Below are 20,885 nucleotides of genomic sequence, written 5' to 3' on the forward strand. Positions count from 1 at the left end.
TTAATAGCTTCAGGGAGGATGGGCGCTGCTAAAGGCTTGGAGCCAAGTCGTCTGCTGCAAGCAGGGGCTGCCGAGCCCGCAGCCAGCTGTTTGTTCTGCCAACCTCGTTTCCCTGCCTCGTCCAAGGGACTGGCAGGCTTTTTAAAATCCAAGTGCTCATTCCTCTTGATTCTCCTGCTTCATCTTTCTGGAAAAATATCAGTGTGGAGAGATGGATGTTTTTTTTTCTTCTTGCAAAATAAAACTGCTGTTTCATCAGCCAACCTTGCTGTGGAAAATACCATTAATCCACCACTGTGTCCATAGGGAGAACCCTCCAAAATCCAGCATGCGCTTTCTTAATTTAGAACTGATGCTGGCTAAGCAAGGTAACTCGTGAGACAGATAAAGGTGTCATTCGTTGGCTCTGAGCCTACTTTGATGACACCAGCCTCAGTCTGAGCATGGTGATAAGAGGCTGGCACAGAGGGTGAACAGCCACAGGAACCATCCCTTATCTGTCAGAACATGGCTGATGTCAGACTTTAAGAAAATTGATAATTTTAGAGGACTCCAAATGGCCAGTGTCCTTGTCACTGAAGGTACTTGAAACTTCTGAGCTTGATTATAGACATCAGAAAGACAGAAGAGTGTTGTCTACCATTAGAAATAAGAGAGTAGAGTGTGAAGGTTTAATGCCAGGACCCTCAGCCACCATCTCGCACCTCCTGAATATTTCCCATATTAAATATGTCACCAAGGCACTGAAAAACCACCAGAAACAAACAAACAAATGAAGTAAACTGAAGAAGTGCAAAGAAAAATAAATGTGTATTTCATCTCATGAAGGTTAAATCATTAATCATTAATTCAGTATTTTTACTGAATGCAAATTTTCCATTCTGATGCTTTGAGGCTTAAATTAATGAGTGTGATTATTTAATTTTCCTCCATTTCCTTTCTGATTGCCACCGTCGCTGTTGTTTCTATCACACATATACAGTTTTGCAGCTGCCACAGTCACTCGTGTGAAGGTACACTCTGTGTCGTGCTCAGTGCTTCTGTGCAAAAAGTCTGGGCTATGTTGCTCTTCCACAGTGCTAACGTAAAACCATCTCTGTCTGTGTCGTTCGGCTCCTAGCTGTTCCCTTAGAAAACTACAGGTCATTCCCTTGGCATCTGTCCCTATAAAATGTACATTGCACAACGTCATGTTTGAAATGTACAGAGGAAATTACACATTCACCAAAAAAAAAGAAAAAAAGAAAAAAAAATCCGATTGCTATATTACAAGAGAAAGTGTGTACCATTCAATACATACAAAATGTCTGAAAATCGTACATAAGTACCAAAGGCATTATGAGAGATTCTTTGGAGATGAAACAAAAGTGCAAAAAAGCCAAGGCAACAGAGCAAATTAAAGGAAGCAAAGCAGCAGCTGCCTTTGCTTTCTAAAGGACAACCAAACTTCAGTGCTCAACTGAGCCTGAGATTTTTACGAGCGGGAGGCGAGGGCGTGCAGCACCTGCACTCACCCCAGGCAAGAACAGCCCATCCCAGCCCAAAATTCACCTCTTAGCTCATCATCAGGACAAGGGCACGAACCATTGCTAGCCCAGTTAAAGCCAAATGAGCCAGATCCTGCTATCAACTGGGATAGTATTAGAGAAGCACACTCCTGCAGGGAGCATACTATTTGCTTAGTAAAGAACAAACACATTCAGGACTTAAATGGCTCTTGTAATTGATAACTTTGGAACTAGAGATGAATTTCAGGCTAAAGCAAGAATCAGGTTACCATTTTTGAGTGTCATTCAGCAGTATTTAACCAGAAAATTTAGCTCTTCCTGCTTATGTCAGATTTAGGTTAAACACCAAGGATAAGTTCTACCCAATCATTTATCTATGAAAATAAGGGCAAAATTAAATCCTAGAGGGAGAATCTTTTGATGAGGTTGGTGAAACCTCAATATAGGGGCAATCAGAATCTTTTTTTTCTCATAAACAAACATATCAAAAGATTTTTATTTGGTTTTACCCACTCTCCCGCCACCAAAGAAAGAACTTTTCCCCTGTGCATCTTAGATGCAAAATTGTCTGCCTTAAGGCTTGTATGAGCACGTGTCTGTACACACCTACACATACAGCAATATGCTCGTGCACGTGTGCAAACAGCATGCACGCTTTTGCAGCCAAAGTCGTGTTGTCCTTTTATCTTGCAGGTTATGGCAAACTGTGAACTTCATTCAACCTGTACAGAATTTACAGTTCAGATGAACAGCAATGAACAGTATATAGAAATGCAGCAGTTAAGTATCTTAGGGCTGTGTGGTTTTGTTTTGCTCCGGTATTTTTTAGGTAACATTGCAGAAACGATCTTGTATATTTTAGCTTCCTGGTCAAATCTGGTTAAAGAAGCATTCAAATGCAGTGCATTTCTTAACCAAACAGGATCTTCATTTTCTTCTTGTCCCAGTTATGTTGAGTCACACCACTAAACAGGCAGGTAACGCTTGGTTTGGTGTCTCTTCAACACACATAGGCTTATTCGTGTAAGGATACCTATCAGCATTTGGCATGTAATGTGCAATCTGTGTGCAGTATATGTGGATACTGTGCCAAAGTGACACCAAGCAAGATAAATTTCATAAATACAATGGCTATACTGGAGAAACAGGAGTATAGTTTTAGTGTACGGGGCATTGCTGTATAAGAACAGTGGCACCCACCTATAGGAATAAAAGAATTCTTATTCTGATAAAAGAATAAAACATTTATGAGAATAATTTATTGAATCTCCTAAAGCATTTGATATAGCTTGCAGCAACTGCAACTATGTTTAAAATCTGCTCTTGAGTTAATTAATTACCAGCTGTATCTTGTTTTGCCTCTGTTGTTCCTGAAAGGTTCTCTACACAAGTATGTGATTCTTTGGAGGAAAAAAAAAAAAAATGAAGAAAATTCCTAATTCAGATTTTAGGGTATGGGGTCAGGTAGTGGGGATCAGTAACCAGTGCAGAATGGTCCACGTCCTGCCTGCTGACAGGAGCAACTTCAGCTCCAGGAAGGTGCTGGAACAGTGTGGGTAGCCAGGCAGGACTTTTAGAGACCTGTCACCAGCTCTGATGACTTTTTCAGGCTATCAGCAAGGACTGAACTCAATGTCTACAGAGATGTTAGAGGAATGAGCCCTCTGCATTCCCAGCTGGAAAAAAAGCTCTTTGTGAGCATCACTGCACATGTGAAATACCGGGTCATGGTCATTGTGGGTTACAGTGAAATGCTGCTTCTACTAATGGGAAGTGCCCATGGCATGCTAAAATGTGGAGGGATTTTCTCATCTGGGCTTGCAAGGTCTGTGCCAGCCTTTTCTTGTGTGCAGAGGGAAGGAGGGAGCTTACCCCCCACGTCCACTGTCAGCAGTGTCAAATGGAGCTGAAATTCCAGGGGAGGCTTCACTGTCAGCATGACATTCAGCCCTAGTTTTGGGCCAGAACCATCCCAAACACAGAGTTTGGCATGGTTTGTACCTGAAACCATTAGCCCTGCCCTAACGTTATAGGCGTAGCTGCAGGTGAAATCTAGCCTGAGCTTGGCACTGAGTTTCTGAAAGCTTTGTAGTTGCAGTTAGCTCAAGTTTCTCAGGACTAGGCAAAGAGATGCTGCTTGAACAATTAATCTGAGGCTGTATTTACAGAAATCAGGAGAAGGGAAGATGCTCTCAGGTTCACTGGCAGCTTTGGAAATAGCACAGCTTGGACTAGCTGCTTTCTGTGTCTCCTTCTCACCAAGCTGGAGCGTGGCAGGCAAAGCCACACGCGTGCACTGCTGAAGGAGACCAGGATTTGGAAGGCAGCTCTTGCTTCAGGGACCAAAAGCATCGACACTGTTAGTCTGTGAGCTCTTCTCTGAGATGCTCAACTCGGCATGAAAACCAGAACTCAACCCCCATCCCTACTTCATTGCAATTGTCTCTGGCCGAAGGGACAAACCCTTACAAGGTACTGTACAGAGGGGACAAACAGACCCCATCCATCCCTGCGCTGGAGGCTCCAGCAGAACAACCCAGGGATGTGTTGAGGCCATGGTGGCTCAACAGGGAAGCAACTAAATTGCCAAGAACAAGCAAAACCATCATGCTAACAGGACATAAAGACTCTCAGGGGCAGCTAGATGTGCCAGGCTAAAAGAAAGCCTCAGAGCAGAGTTCTGGCATTACATGTTCGCTTGTACATGGTCTGGACAAGGAAGGTGAGGACACAGGACCAGTGTCAAAACTAAATTGCAGCACAAGAGACACAAAAGACTGCCACAACAGCAATGTGGGCAAACCCTGAAGGCCTTGTGAGTCTGCAAACACAGCGGGGAGAAGAGTGGCAAAACTTTTATGGCAACAGGGAGGCAGCTCAGTGCCCCTCCACAAGGAGTGGAAGAGATGCTGCCATGAAGTACGGATATGGCACAGCTGCAGGGTCCCCAAGACCCCCGAGTGCTGTAGACAAGCATCGATAAAATCTCCAAAGAGGGTTTCTAGAGGCTGGGAGTCACATCCCCCTGCCCCTTGGACTGGGCTGCGGGCACAAACGCACACATACACCAGAGCTGGGTGCAGGCGAGAGAGCCCTACGGCAATTAGAAATATGGCAAATCCCACAAACGTGGGATCAAATGGCATCTCTTAAATGAAGGCCAGGCCTTTGCCCTTGGCATTGCCTGCCTGGCTCTGCCTGCTCCTCCAGCCTCTTGAGAAAGGGTATCTGAGATGCTCTTCTTCTGAGGCATCTGGGAGGAAAGGAGCTTGATATGCACAGCCAATGCAACTCACGTTATTTTCTTATTTTCTCCCCATGTACACATTTCAATGAACCACAGGCTCCAAACCTGTGTTTTTTTACCCCTTATTAACAAGTAGAAGAAGTGGAGTTTGTGCATGCTGTATCAGAGGGACGGGACAATGATCGGTCGCAGCATGAAAGACACTTGGTATATCAGTGTTACCTACAGAAGCACCGCAGCACCCTACGGGATGGGTCTCTGGGAGGATGGCCTCTCCCCAAAGTGATACTTTTGGCAATGTGACTTCTTCAGGTACTACAGCAATCTGGGAGTGCAGATACAGCTGGAGCGTATTGCTGTCTACTCGTCTCAGGCTGCATGCAGTAGCAGGCAAAATTGAGAGTACAGTCAGTGAGATAGTCTGGAAAGCACATTCATACATTAAAAAGGATTCGGCTGCTCCTCCTGCAGCAGCCGCTCCTTGCTGCTACCTAAATTACAAGCGTGATTAATACTGTATCAAAACGTGTGTAATCCCTCTCCCTCTAGACACTAATATAAGGCAAGCAGTATTGTGTCACTGGGGCATCAAACACTAAGGATATACTAAAGAAGATTCCTATGCATTATAATTATCATTATTATTTAAAAAACCCTATTGTTATTGTTTTTTAAAAAAAAAACAACCAACCCACAGCCTGCCCTAAGCAGCTTTTGCGCTGTGACGCAGAAAAGTTTGTGTGCTAAAAGCAAGAGTTTGCTTTTACACCCCCATGCCACATCCCTCCACGTCGCAGCCTCAATGTTACGTGCAGGTGAAGGAGCTTTTGTATCTGATTTCCTTGTTCCTCGTTCATGGAAAGGAAGCTGACCAAAACAGAAAATGCTGACCCAAAAAGAGGAGCGGGTGCAGGAGGATGAGGGCACGCGGTCGAGGCTCGGAGCACTGCTGGCACAAGGAGGAAAGGACGGAGGCGAGTGGCTCGCTCGACCTGAAGGCTCACACGAGCATGGATGGAGAAAGACTCAGCTTGCTCCTGGGTTTTGTAATGAGATCTCAATAAAATTCTCAACACTACTGGACTTTATATGGGATAACTCATTTATATTCCTAAGGAATTTCTTATTAAGGGAGTCCTGAAGCAAGCCAATATCATCTCCTGCTTTCCTGTAAGATGAATTTTTCACAAGGCCGTAGCAGTCGCTGTTCAGGTAAGAGGAAGCCTTTCTGGGTGAGAAACAAGAAAATCCTACTTCACACCACCATCTGAACACCCAGCTGGAGCCTGGCTGGCCCTGACAGGGTGGCTGCACCCCTGGTACCTGCTGGTTCAACCTAACCCTGGATTTCCTCCTCTGGCCTCTTCAGGACAGAAACTTCAGTTTCTCTTTTAATGCTATATTTTTTTTTTAGCAATAATGTTGCTGTGATCATAATGGTCTGAGGATATAAGGGAAATGAGGTTTGCAGTAGCTCCCTCCTGAGAAAAATATGAGCAAATACATTTTTCCTTTCTCTTGGGTAACTGTTAGGAAGGGGAGCACTTGTATCTGCAGTGATACTCTGGCTTCTCAGGTAGATTATACAAACTTGTTCTAAAAATTCACATAATTTAAAATCTTAAAAATCAATTAAAAGTGTAAAAATAGACCTATTTATCTGTAAATAGCAATGGCCCTGCAGGATTTAATTGGATTTATTAAGCAGCGTTTGAAACAAAATACATTTTTAGAAAACCTGATCTATCGCATAGTCTGTGTAAAGAAAAGTAATGGCTTTCTGAGCTGAACAAGAGGTTTTTTTTTCAATGAGTTCCTTGATATATCTGTTTTAAAAATTATTAATAAGAAAATGAGTCAACAAGGAAATTCACATACAAAATCTGCACTTGAGTAACATTAAAGTCTCTTCCCAAATGTTGGGAAATTTGACTTATGGCTAGTGCTTTGTTCTCATGTCTCAGGGTCACATTATGAAAGGCCACCTGCACAGAGCTTGCAACATCTCTGGCCACATCTCCTCTTCAGAGACACGACCTCCTCAGACAACTTGAGCTCATGCTGGGACTTGAAGCACCCAAAAACTGACTGGGATTTCAGGTCCCAGTCTCAGGGGTTGCCCCATCCCACAGGCAGGGTAGTCTGTAGTATTTTACCCATACCCAGATCTTGGAAAAAAAAAAAAAAAAGTCCAGAAGTTTTTTGGAGACCAGATCCTGGGCTCTGGTTCAAGGCCACAGCTTCACCTCCTGCATCTCAAAAGTAGGCTCTGTGCCGGTGGGCACCAGCACCCCTGGAGCACTTCAAGATGGCCTGCTGGAAATTTGACCTTCACGTGTTCTTCAGCTCTCCTGTGTCCACACTTGGCATGGTCTAAAACTTGTTTTGGTCCTTCAGTGTCTGCCAAAAAATAGGCAACCAGACACGGCAGGAATAGGGGAGCAAAGACCAACCCAAGAGAGGCTTAGCAGAAGGACAAAGTTGGCCTGCACATCACTTTGAAGGCCTTTATCACTGGAACTGCCTTACTAGAGAAACATAAATAAACTGTTTTTCTTTTCTAAGCTAGTGTTTAAGACTTTTGTGGGGGAGATTATCACCAGGAGTGTGTGATATGGGCATGGGGAAATTGGACTGAAAGTGAAGACTTTGCAGGGAGTATTGGACTTGGATTTAGAACAGGAATAAAATGACTTTTGTTGATAAGGAACAAAACCTTTAGTTAGAGCAGGCTCTGCTCCTATTCACACAGGCCCGAATTAATTCTGGTATAATTTAACCCAAAAATCCAGGTCAAGCCTTTTTGCCTGGATGAATAAGAAGTGGTGATTTATGGCACGGCTGTGGATGGAGGAGGGGGGGATCAGAATTTCTTTGAAATTATGCCACGGATAAGGGTGCAATATCGCTTATCTCTTCCAAACAATTCTCAATGAAATTTGTAGCAGCAAGATGCAATCTGTGCTGCACAGATATAAAACCCATTTTCTGTTATCATGTGGGACAAATCTAACACCTTTTAAAGCTAAAAGTTAGGAGATCTTTATGAACTTCAGAGTAGTAACTTACTTGAAGAGGGAAAACACAATTCTTCCTATGCAGTCCCTAAAGGAGGCAAAAGACTGACAGATTTCAGCATGTGGAAAATTTGGAGGACACGGTGGAACCGCTTCTCAGGACACACTGGCATCATATGCGTTGAAGGGTGTAACATCAGCTGGGCAAGAGAAAAGGGTTTTGCAGTAAGAACTGGAAAATGCGCATTCAAAATAGAGCCAATAAAGCTTCAGATTTCAGACTTAATGAAAATTATATCACACAGACATTGTGCCTTCATGTCCTGTTGACTTTGCCTTTTATATTAAAGACAAGGCATTTACCTTTGTGGTAGTAGGATGGCACAACATCATCCTTATCTGCAGCTTCTGCCTTTATATTGTACACTTCTGTGCCAAATTTCCAGCAGGCCTTAAAAAGTAATTGCAAAAAACATATAAATAAAAATAAATAAAATAAAGAAAAGAGATAACAGATGTTTGTAATCTCTGATTTAGAGAAAATTCACAGCGAGCAGGCAGGCTGGACCAATGTTGATTTTTGCCTCACCCAATGCCATTCCCATTCTTGTGGTCACTAGAAAAGACATGCCTCTGAGTCTGATGTGGGACCTGCTGAAATTCCTTGTTCTACCAGAAGGTATCTAATTTTGCAACACGCCAAGGGCAAATCTGCACAATTTACAGCCATTTTGCTCTCAAAGATGAAAGGTTTCGGTACTGAAGTCAAGGACATCTCTGGGTTCACTTTGCACAAAGAAATCCGGAGCCAACGGGACTCTGGGAACTAAATCAGAGAGGGAAAAACTGCAGAAAGAAAAGGATCAAGTTGGAAGGGAGGGAAATAGCAAGGCTGGCAATCAAAGTTCCCTCTAAGGAAAATGTTTTTCCCTTCTGAATGACAAAAAATGGCAGAAAAAATTGTGCAGAGCCTTTCCCCACTCCTCAATCCCATGTGAAGACCTGTGTGTTGGTCCTGAGCACTAGCAAAAGGATGGATTTATTTCCTGTCTGCAAACTCTCATACTGCTCCCATACCTTCCCTAGGGCCAAAATAGTCCTGGGTCTCCCCTGGTTGCTGCCAAGCAAACAGGAGGAGAGAAGGCTGTGGTTCTCCCTTCTGCCCAAAAAAGTTCAGCCTCTCAAAGGTCACGCAGAAATGAAGCTGTCACCCAAATATCCTTAACAAGCTCTTGGTACACGTGGGAAAGATGAGGTTTGAAATCACAGATACAGCCCTGACTCCTGCAGAAAACACACATGGGATTTGGGCTGTAGGTGCACGGGAGGGTTCAGAGGCACAACACTGGCCATGGTGTCCCAGCCTTGGAGATGGATCCCACAACACACTTTGTCTGATCCATCCCCTTGCAAAAAAATAAAAATAAAAAATAATAAAAAAAAATCTCTATCCATGTAAAGGATCACTTGGTGGCTTTGTTTTGGTCCCAAAAGCAACTCTGAACATCACTTTTCCCCTTGCCTTCCCCCAGCTGAATGCACGGCTGAGGTTCCTGATAGCAACACAATGGTCTTTCCAAGACAAACCAAACCAGCAAAATGGGACAGACTTGGATTGGCACAACTTGTGGGCACGCACAGAGAAGAGGCTTCTGAAAGATCATGAAGAAACGAAGAAGTACCTCTTAACTCAGCTTGAGGGATCCAAACAACCCAACAACGTCCAGAGGACACGGGTGTGCGATTCTTGGCAGGGCAGAAGAGGAAGGGGAAAATTTTCATGGGGCTTAGTGTGTGCAAAAGTGTTCAGGCACAATGCAAACTTTAAGAAAAGGGCCCAAATCTGGCCAACAGGGCTTCAAAAGGATGGAGCTCAGCACGCAACTCGCAGCAACACGGGGACCACAGCGTCTTGCATATCCACCCTCTCCCTTCGGGCTGGTGCTGCTGTGACTCCAGCACAGCACTGCTGGATGTGAGAATGGTTTCACACCACGGCAGCCCTCCAGAGGAGTTGTCTTTGATTTGCCTTTGCTTCCAAAGCACCTCCAGGTCATGTCAACAGGAGGAGAGATAATTAAATATAATACATGGTTTAAAATATAAAATCCCAGCCACATTGTCCTCTTTCTCTGTCTCATTTCTCTGCTCTCTGGGTTTTCTCAGAAATATGTATGAAATATGAGCATGCAAGCTCTTATTTCTGAGTTTTTCAGTTTCCTAAGCTGTTTGACAAGGACAGTTTCCAAACCATTCTGGTTCAGAACCTGTCCTGCTCTGAGGCCATGCCTTCTGATCATGCAAATACTCCAGCCCCCATTCCTCTCCACCAGGGGCCTACCCAACATTTCCATGTATTATATCGGAATTATACCACCTGCCTGATGGTCAGTGAGGAACCACAGAGTAAAAACACCCCAGTAAATTTCATGCGACCTGAAGTCTAAGCCAGAAACAGACAAGTGTTCATTCCACGACTCCAAAATATCTAAAGGTGTCATCACCAGTGCCATGGGATGGCAATTCCCACATAACACTGGTCAGCCACCAGTCACTGCGACCTCCAAAAGCCCTGACCGGGTGATTCATTCCTGCCCTGCATCTCTGAAAATTCCCAAGAAATGCAAATTGCCTATCCTGCACCATGAAATTATTTCACCTAATGATCTCAGAAGGAGCGTATGAAAGAAATCCGGACTTCCCGGCTCCAGTTCGCTCGCCACCGTCACCTCTTCCACAACTGCAGGCTTGGACCTGCTCGTAACCCCCCCCAGAGTAAGCTGCAAGAAAGTCTCCGCCAGCTAAGGATGTCCTAGATGGAGGAAACCCTTAGCTGTCTATCTCCTTGAGAAGTTCGACGCGTGGACAGCCGGAGCGGGCAGCTGCCGGTGCTCGGACGTGGCTCGGCGGCTGCGAGGGGGTCTCACTGCCGGGGGGCTGACCAGCCCATGTCACTGAAGGGTCCCTCGCCCGTGGCTGACCTGGGGGGAGGCCCACAGGGCGTGCAGAGGTCAGAATCGGTGTCCGATTCCCCTTCTGCGATGTAGGGTCTGATTTTGGCCACGGCTGCATAGCACCCGTTGTTTAGGATGTCCAAATTCTCTTTGGACTGGGAAATGCTAAAGCCGCTGAAAGAGCGCTCCAGTTCCTCGTGGTCTACCGAGGGGATGGAGATGGAGGTGTCGCTGTCTCTCAGGGCACTCTCGTGGTGTTTGGTTGTAATGTCTTCGTTCCGCAGGTACTCCGCGCTCGCCCTGTGCCCGCCGCTGTAGGCCGACAAGGAGCGCTCGTGGGAGGGCGGCGGCGGGATGCGGACGAGGGAGCCGGGGTCTCCGACGGGCGAGGAGCCGTGGCTCTGCCGCTGGTAGGCCTGCTGCTGGCACGAGGTCGAGGGCGGGCACGTGTTGGTTGGCGGGGCCGAGAAGTTCTTCTGCCCCATGGAGCTGGTGGACCTGATGATCTTGATGATGCAGCCGTTCTTGTCGATGTGCTCCCTGCTGTCTTCGGGGCTGTGGTAGGGAGGCGCCGGGTCGGGTTCTTTGGAGCCGAAATAGGCCTCCGTCTCCGTTGGTGGGATGCCCATCCTCTGCATGTAAATGTTCACCAGGAAGTCCAGCTTCTTCTCCATCGACTGAACCTGCAAAACACCACAGATCCAGTGCTACGTTCTGCACGGAGGCTGAAGCAATTTAACAACCTGAGCACAAACAACTTCCAGTCCAAATGTGGGCTTCACAGATGACCTCTGCCTACACTGACCTACACCAAACTGGCCCTTTTCATAAATATTTAATTGTCCTGTTCTGAAACAGCCTTTCATTCTCCACCTTGTCACAAGGTTTTCCTTAAGCTCCTGTAATCTTTTTGGCACGCACCAAATTCCAGGAGAGCTGGAGGACACTCGCATCCTGCCGGTGGCTTTCAGCTCCTTACTGCATCTGGCACTTGCTTGGGCTCAGCTGGTCATGGGGATTGCTGAGCCTTTTTTTTTTTTCTTTTGGGAGGATTTTCATCTTCAGCAAGGCTGGCAGCTGCAGCAGCCAGGCTCATGGACTCATTTGGAACATGTCTAACACAGTGGCGCTGTGCCATTTTCAAAAATAATGTAGACTTTTGGTAGACTCATCAAAAAAGAAAGTCAGTAAGGAACAGACTCCGAAGTGTCTAGATCTGCTTTGAATGTAGTACTGGGGTTTATAGGATGTTTAGTGACCTTTCATAAAATCCATCTTGACTCCTCTTTAAAATATCCTTAGCTCTTTTTGTGCATGTGTGTGTGTGTGTGTTTTTGGTTGTTGTTCTTGTGTTGTTTTTTTTTTTTTTCCTTTTCTGGATGTTAATATCCCACAACAACAACAACAACAAACAAACAAACGAAAAAACAGAAAAGCATCCAGAAAAAAAAAAAAAACAAAAAACAACAACCACAAGAATCCCACAATGCATACCATGCCCCCTGATAAGAGCCCCTTTTGCCCCAATATACCTGTTTTTCAACTTTTCCGAGCCTGCCCATCATGCTGGGGTCTTCGGGCATCTCTCCTTCGGCTGGCCCTTTGGTCCGATCCTTGTCGGTCATGGAGGATCCTCTCCCAACGATCTGGTCAACTCTACCGGGATCAGAAAATCCCCCCGCCCCCGGAAAAGGACTGGAGTCAGTCGGAGGCAGCAGGCGAGGGGGGCTCCGCTTGTCGCGCCTCCGGGGGACAAAGCAACAGCCTCTCTCCCCACTAGCACTCCAAATTACTCACAGACACGCGGTGGCACTGAAGTGTTAATTCAGATGCAAAATTCAGAGCGGTATTAGCGGAGTTTGGAATTATCCATTTCTGTTTATACAGATAAAATCTGGCACATTATGCACAGTAAATTTACCCACTGCAAAGAATTTCTATAACTGGCCTTCTTCCAAATCAATTAAGTTTTTATTTGCACTGAGGCTTTATTATCTTGGGGGAAGATCAAGTTTTCTGTCTAGCATATGTCAATGGGATTCTGTTCAGTGTTTGCAGCAGTTTCCTCTCCTCGATGCAAATGTAAGCGTGTAATTCCTGTGTCCGTGAAAACGAGCCACTTGCCCTAAGACCCAAACAAACAGGCGTGGTGCTAACCATTTTAGTGGAATTACGTGGTGGCTGAATTTAGTCATAACCCACCACACAGTACCAAACCATTTTCATCTCAGTGCTACTGCAATTCACACCTGTATCATTAGACGTTTTCTATTAGCAGGGCTCCAAGCTGCTAATAGCAAAGGATATGCTTGCAACATCAGCAGCTAAAGCTACTGGGCACGATGTGTGGCACCAAGTTATTTACACATTTTACATTTGCAGTTCCTTCTTCCCAGTCTAGAAACACCTGAGCTGATACACAGCTCCCTGTGCAGAGGAAGAAGGAGGGCAGAGCCAGTCTCGAAGCTGGAAGTCAAATTTTTTTGAGGTACCAAATGAATAATTTTCTAGAGAGTAAGCCTTGAGGCTTGATCCCTCCAAAATCCAGGGAGCAACCCAGTTTTGGAATAGCTTGTTAATGACAGCCCAGTTTACAACCCAGTTCTACACCAGGCAAAATTTACTCTTGCATAATGCACCAAAAGTAAGGGTGGCAGGGGAAAAGAAGGGTTAATCAATCTGACTGAAACCAAGTTGAGGTATCTTGAGTGGAAAACTCAAAATGCTTCTTACGCAGTTCTGCCGTGTGGGCCATGGGTCCATGCACCAGGAGAAGGAAAAGGAAGGAGCTGAACACAGACAGACAGGGGAAAATGAACAAACAAAAACCAAGGAAAGGAATGAGACGTGAGGCTATTTCAACACAAGAGCCATCTGTTTTCTTCACATGTGACAGGGACTTAATACATATGTTGGCTGTTGACATAAAGGGACAGATATCAGTGGGTATAGACCAGCGTGGCTCCCTTGGCTTATATTAAAGCGACAGCAGTTTACAGCACCAGAAGGTCTGGCTCAAAGAGATGAAGTGGGTGAGCACATCACACCAAAGACGGAAAATGTAAGCCAACCATTATTTTGGAGTTTAGCTTTGATCCCAGAAGATACTTCATTTGGGCAGGGATGCGACAGAATACTATTAAATTTGAAAAGTCGTGTTTGATCCTTTGCTTAGCAATATAAGCACAGGAGTACAAGGAGCACCAAGTGCTATAATTACAAGTGTGAGGAATATGCATGCCTTATTTCTCTCTTGTAACGGGAGAAGCAAATTATCGACATGTACAGGAACTCCCCACAAGGGATGCAATTACTGACATGACATACAGCACAAGGAATCCTAAGACAATGTTGCTACCATGTAAGCAAAGAGGTATTAAATCGGATACCTCGGGCTACCTTGGTTTGGAATCACAAGTCAAGGCGTGGTACAGCCACTGTACGAACTCCTCTCCTGTATGCACAAGCAAGTAACCTAGTAAAGCAATGAACATGCGTTTTAAGAGGCTCAAAGCCTAATCACTACTGAATAATTGGGAAGGCCAAGAAAAATCAGGGTGCTCTGTCACGCCTAGCACAACACTACCACCAAAACGTGTGCACTAATGAACGTGAGATGTTCTTCAACAGCTGCTGAGTGTAGCAGGGAGGCAGGACAGACTGATAACAGAGAGGAAAACTGAACATAGCCATGCTACTGGGTGTCCTAATAGCAGAAAGAGCCTTTTGCAACCCTATTTCTAGCCTTGCAGAATTTCAGGAAGGACTTCTGCTCTCCTCCATGTCCTTAAGAGAAGAGCTCTCCGTACTGAGCTCATATGAACCATGTGAAGCACGGTGGGCAAGGTGCACTTCACAGACAGAGGGATTGACAGTATCATGTAGAAAAGCACTGACTTCTTCCATCAGAATGGAGACAACTTGCCTATAGACCTGCTGTGATTTAAAAGCAGGACCGAAGCCCTTCACAGAGCTCACCCATAAAGCATTGAGAAGCCCTTGCCTGTGTGCCCTTGATAGTAGTGCCTAGGAGAACTCCTGATGGGATCGTTCCCTTCCTGGCTATAACACAACCCAGCCCTGAGGGGGTCATCTTGTGCAGCTCTGAGAAACCAGAGCCAGATTTCACCTTTGAGGCAGGGTCTGCACCGAGCACAGTGCGGTGGGCAGCTGGGGGACACTGGTCTCAGAGCAGAGAGGGGCAGATGAAGGTGACCAAGCCCTTCTCTTGGTGCCTGGGTGGGAGAAACCAGGCTCGAGGTCTCCCACCTCACTGCTCTCCATGGGAGAAGCTAGAAACCAGGGGAGAGTGCTCGCACCCTCAGCCAAGTGCAGAGATATCGTTCGTGCCTCGCCTGATAAAAGAGAAGAGAGGAATTTCTCCATGAGCTCACAACCCAGCTGTGCCTATCTGAGCACCACAAAGACACAGCCATCAGCAAAGAGCAGGAGGCCTTTTTAGCCATTATGAAAGAGTCTGGGGTCCTGTCCAAATTGGGCAGCAAAGCTCACAAGATGAAGAAGGGATATCATATTCCACCTTTGCAAGCGGTGAGGAACAGGGCATATTCCTACCGCGTGACAAGGGACCACGAATCTTCCCAGAGAAGCCAAATCCCCCTCCTGCACTACATCTCGTCGGGAGCCTTGTGCCTTCCCAACACTTCTCTGGGATGTGTTGAACACAAACGTGTGGAGGGAAGCCTTCAGCTGGGGCTTTGGAAGATGCCCGTGCTTTTCTCCCTTCATGGCAAAAGAGGATTCAAAGATTTCTGACGAGGCATGACAGCAAGCCATCTGCTGCCTTCGATATGCTCTGCTGGGTCTTAGCTTGGGAGGGGGAGAGAAGCGGGTTGCTCCTTAAAGTGAGCTTTGATATCTTTCCTTCTTTCTCATGATACAAAAAAAATGTAAATTCTTGCATCAGCCACAGTGCAGGTTTTCTCATGCTTCATTATGCTTCATGCTAACAGTACATGCAAAGAGGTGTAGTATGTCACCCTCGGGCCAGAAGCAGACATCAAAAGGTCAAACAGCTCAAATGAGGTAAAAAATGAATTGTTTGGGGATATATATTCAGTTCTTTTCTGTTTTCTTTATCTTTTATAGTTTGTTACACAATCCAGGCATTGAAGCCAAACCCCCTTCATCCATGTCATGTGACTGGCTACTTACCTCCTCATTTTTCAATAAAGTTTGCTCTAGACGTATTTTGACCATCATCTCTTTGTCTAAAAGCTCCAGCTGAGGTTGCACCTATTTCAGAGCAGGTCCATGCTACACGAGCAGGCCGGGTGATTTAATCCAAATTCTCTGGGTGCACAGCATGGAGCAAACACCCGCGGCCAAACCACAGCCATGGACATCCAGTAGGGTCCAGCTGCCTTTGCTGGGAGCTATTTGCAGAAATAGTTGGGCTGAACTGAGCCCCTCATCACTAAAGCACCACAGTGCAATCCATGGGGCTGAGATAGCTCAGGGGACATCACCGGGTTTGGTTTCTCTTCCCTCACTGGGTGTTTTCATATAATCTGGGCACTATTTGGCTAAAGCGGGGATGTGCAGGCTAAAAAGGAGAGGCTGCTGTAGCCCCTGGGGACCCCACATCACACTGAGATGATGGAGACGATCACAGCGGCTGACCCAGGGTTTTGGGGCTGGGGCTGGGGCTGCTCAGAGCTCTGGGACACATCCATCAAGTGCTTGGAGCACCTCGCAACTCCCACTGGTGTATGTGGGAGGATGCAGCTGCCTGAAATTAAGGACAGCATCAGTCCTTTAATGGGCTGGAACAGATTTCAGCAGCCTCCTGTACTCTGCTGCCTGCTGGAGCCTCTCAGCCACAGCTCAGGAAAGAAATGGGAAAATTCCTTTAGAAAGGGAGCAGTTATAAACCAAATATCTTAATGTCGCAGGAGCCTAGAGGGCAACTGCAACTAGATTTTTAATCCAACAGTCAGTAGTAGAAACAGTAAAAATAAAGGGGAGGGGGAGAAACTCATTAACATTAAGCTGATAAAGCACCAGGCTTGGAGTGAATAAAAATAAATATCTCAGCTTGGGACATTTTGGATCTCTTCCCCTAGTATCCATCCATCACCTTTTCTGTGTGCAAGGCACTGGGTTTCACACGGAAACCTTAACTCTGCTGAAGGCTTATGCACACCTAACCTTATAAGTAAAAAAAATAATAATAATCCATCTGAATCTGTATTTTAATTTTAATTTCTAAATGTTGCTACACGTACGAAATTTATTTCATTTTAAAGACCTGTTTGAGGCATCATCATCTGGGGGAAGGAGATTGAAAAAACGCTTTTCTGAAAGCATCTTTTTCCCAAGCCTGAAGCTTGGGGCTTCTGGAAAATTCTCTACTTATTTTATTTAATCTTTGAGCTGGCTGAGTGGGAAAGGTAAGCTTTCAATATTCCTTTTACTCACATTCCTCTAGTGAAGATTAGTCAGAGCCGCTTAAATAAAAATCAAGAGATTTGTCATGTATTAGCTGTTAGGGAGGGCAAGTATATTTAGAAGGAAAAAAAACATAGCTGAGGCTAAGCTTGCTGCATTTAAAATCACCTACTATGTGTACACAGAAAATAACTTTCAGCAAGTATTTATACCTGCCCTGTGATCCAGTGGTCTCAATACACGGTGAAAATGCTGCTCAGTTCTCTGCTGCCCAGACCTGAGAATGCCTCAAAAGGGGTGGGGTTCAGCTTTGGCATCAGCTTTGGGCACGTTTTATCTAAAATGAGAACTTAATAAGGGCAATAAGAAAATCTCACTGAATGGCTGAGGGCTTTGTTGGACTCCTTTTATTTTTACATGCAAAACTGGGACCTTTTTCTGAACGTGAGTCTCGTGGTGGTAACTTTTTAAGGGTTTTTACCTCCGTGGTCACTAGAGGTGCATCAGCAAAATGAGACCACTGCATTTCTCAGGCACGAAACACTTCATTCTTACTTTGCCCACCGAGATGAACTCATTTCACAGTCCAAAGAACTGCAAGCAGAGCCTCCTTCACTTGCATGTAGGGCATTTGTTCTTTTGTAAAGTAGATGGTCTCGTTTATATTGGCTTTCTGGGTAAATATTCTGTTTTTCTATTTGAAGATAGTCTGATACACTATGAGATTTAAAGATAAATTTCACCAGCACCTAGAAGAAGACTGGAAATATGCTAGCTGAAGAAACTGATGGTTATTAATGACAGTATGGATGTCCCTTTTTTTTTTTTCCTTTGGCTTGCCTGGTGTGAAAGCTCATTACTGAAAGTAAATCGGAGCACACCCAGAGTAGCGAGCCCTTCTGAGTCACGATTTAGCAAGCTGCGAAGTGATAAATGCCGTCATATAACTGGCATGAAAGGGGTTTGACATTAAGCAAATGAAAAATCCAGAGAAAGCGGCATTTTTGTGAATCCTAACCTAGGCGAGTATTGGGGAGATTCTTTGGAAGAATACATGGGTCCTTTGGTTGGATACTTCTTATGCCGGGGAGTTGAAGGGGGCGGGGGACCCACAATCATATCTATCCTGGCAAAGTAAATAAGAAAAAAGACACCAGCAAAATGCATAATGAAGCAACATGTAGAGAAAAGTTGGTCAGAAAGTTGCAGAAAGAAACAACTGAAAAACAGAACGACAGAGAGAGAAAGAGAGAAATTGAAAATATATTCTGCTGAAAACAGAGGTTTCTTTCCTACCACTTGTCGTCGGTGAAAGCCAGAATCTTACCCACCCTGGGGTAAGATTTGGAGGTTTTTGGCATCGCGGAAACATCACTGCTGATTAGGAGACCCCCCGCATCCCAGATATTATAGGTAACATGCTTTACCCTCTGGAATATATTTGCAGCAATATCCCATTGAGATGGTTGGACAAGAAACAACAAATACTCATTCTCCTTTCAGTTACACCGCTAGAGAACACATCCTCAGCTCGTTCAGAAATGCACGAGCCGTTGGGGTCGGCGAGACACGCTGTGGGACCGTGCAACTCAATGAATGGGAGACATCCGTGGCTGGCAAGGTGTCGGGATGAGGCACGAGACGGTGTGAACACAACACTGAAAAGAGCACGTTACAGACACACCACAGTGACAGAGGCATTCATGGTTAGAGGAAAGTGCACGTCGACACGCCAGAAATTTGCTCGGCTGCAGCTTTACTCCGCAGCCCCGGCTGCGGGAGGTCCCAGCTGGCCCCGCAGAGCTGAGCAGGCAGGGAGAGCACAGCGCTTTGGTTGATGAAAGGGAGTAAAAATATACGTTCTCCTCTGAGCTGGCCCCTGACAGCCTCCCTGGGCTCCAGTAGATGGGCACACCACACTTTATCACCAGCTGGTCCTGCCCCAGTGCTGGCCATGGGCACCCCAGGCACACACCTCTACTTCAGGGGGGGCCTTTTCCTATTATACTGGGCTGGTGAGCAGCCAGGGGGTCTGTGCCCATCTCGCTGCCACGATGCAGGCTTCAAAAGGTCAGCCCAAGGGGCTCTGGTCCTGTTACCATCACTGATCTCTTGCTTGGGGGAGGACAGGGAGACCACTGAAGCTACCCTCTAGCCCCAGATCCCAAATCCAGGTCCTTCACACGTGGCTTTCAAATATCTCCTGGTCCCCCTGACGTCCCTGCAATGGGGTGGGTGGCTGTCCCTGCCTAGTCCTCTCCCTGGGACTTCTGCCTCACGATCCCACTGGTGCAGCTAAGGGGACAATTCAGTTTGGTCTTTCAAAAACTTCAATTCCTTACACCAGCCTCCCAAAAAATCCCAACTGACCAAACCACCTCGCCTTTGCAGCACACCACCTCAAAGGGTCAATAGGAACGTGTAAAGGCCAGCTGACGGTCGGCTGCACCATCCTGGGGGGCTGAGAACTCCGGGGACCCCCTGGAGCCAGTGGAGATGCCAACCCCAACAGCTCGCCCCCAGCTGCAGAGGCTGCCTGGAGGCTTCAGGCTGCAGCTTGTCAAAATACGGAATATCAATCCCTTCCTCCTCCTCTTCCCCCTCCAGATTCAGCTGCACATCGCAGATCCATAATCGCTCAATCTGCGCTGAATGAGGGTGAGAGGCTCAAAGAGAGGAAATTCTCCGGGATATTTTAGTCTGCATCACAAGGGAGAATTTACCTTCTGGCAACAGGGCTGGCAATGGGAAATGCATGCATGGTATGCAGCAACACTGAGAAAGTTGCCTCCACTGCCTGAACACTGGAAGCAGCAACATTAAAATGGTCTCTGAGAGACGAGGAGGAGAAGAAGGATTCCTCTTTTACATATGACAAATATCCAATTCTTGGGGTACACACTTGTATACCTAAAAAGGTTTATTTTTTGCACATTTTCAAGGACCTAAATAGGCTGGAAATTAAAGGAAAACCTCCCCAATGACTTCCAGGGGAAGCTCGGCTGCTGCAGCCATCAGGGGAAATACTTTTGTTATCCAAGTGTAAAAGTAAATTGTGAACTATTTTGATCGCAGACAGCCCGAGGCCAAGCCCTGCCTCCTGTTCTGGGTGTCCTTGTGCTCAGCAGAGCCGGGGCTCCTTCTGCTGAGCTGACACAGCTTGGGGTGCTGGGGCTTGGGGTTTGGTCCTCAACACAGGATATCAGGGCCATGGGATCAGCGGTTGGATGAAACTCCCAAAGTAAAGCCTGCAGGGGGATGAGCTGTAAATGCTGTGGGTTTTGGAAGAGGGAGAAACCTTGCTACGAGCTATCAGGGCTGTCCTGGGGTGGGCAACAAGGCAATTTTATTGGTATAACCCCAGTGCTTGCTCTGTGTGCTCTCCCTGTCCTGCTCATCCCCGCGGGTCCCAGCCACGAGCAGCGATGTTTCCTCTAGGCTCCCTCTTAGGAAGAAAATAATTCAGTTTTAGCTGCAAAGGAAAGTGTCTCTCCCATGGCAACATCCCCGCAGCGAACAAAAAAAGCAGGGAAAAAGTGAAGCAAGCAGAGGGGTCTCTTGCCTGGACTGAAGGTTTTTAATCCGGGAGAGCATGTCCAGGTGACCGGCCGAGTACTGCTCGATGACGTCCATCACGTCGTAGGGCCGAAGGCTCTCCTTAAATTTGCGCTTGGAGACGAGGAATCGCATAATGCTGCAGGAGAGGGAGAAAAAAGGGGAAATCAAGTCCCTGGGCTGGAGCCTGGCC

The 20,885-nt window shown here is 46.2% G+C and overlaps 1 protein-coding gene across 17 annotated transcripts in view; it reads right to left on the reverse strand.

The window, feature by feature from the left end:
• Positions 1–791: 791 nt before the first annotated feature.
• The window catches only part of KCNQ2 (potassium voltage-gated channel subfamily Q member 2), a 69,783-nt gene continuing 49,689 nt past the window's right edge, over positions 792–20,885 (reverse strand). For 12 of the 17 annotated variants that reach the window (XM_068700461.1, XM_068700455.1, XM_068700462.1 and 9 more), the window contains 3 exons: positions 20,700–20,831; positions 12,259–12,382; positions 792–11,409 (listed from right to left, as the gene is read on the reverse strand). In XM_068700461.1, the coding sequence (XP_068556562.1) occupies positions 10,696–11,409; positions 12,259–12,382; positions 20,700–20,831 (970 nt within the window). In that variant the 3' untranslated portion in view covers positions 792–10,695. Of the gene's footprint in view, positions 11,410–12,258; positions 12,383–18,155; positions 18,264–20,699; positions 20,832–20,885 lie in introns of those variants that run through there. The other 5 variants (XM_068700467.1, XM_068700466.1, XM_068700465.1 and 2 more) reach the window with 2 other exon arrangements.

The sequence above is a fragment of the Anas acuta genome, chromosome 16 (genome assembly GCF_963932015.1).
Source record: "Anas acuta chromosome 16, bAnaAcu1.1, whole genome shotgun sequence".
Classification (NCBI taxonomy): Eukaryota; Metazoa; Chordata; class Aves; order Anseriformes; family Anatidae; genus Anas; species Anas acuta.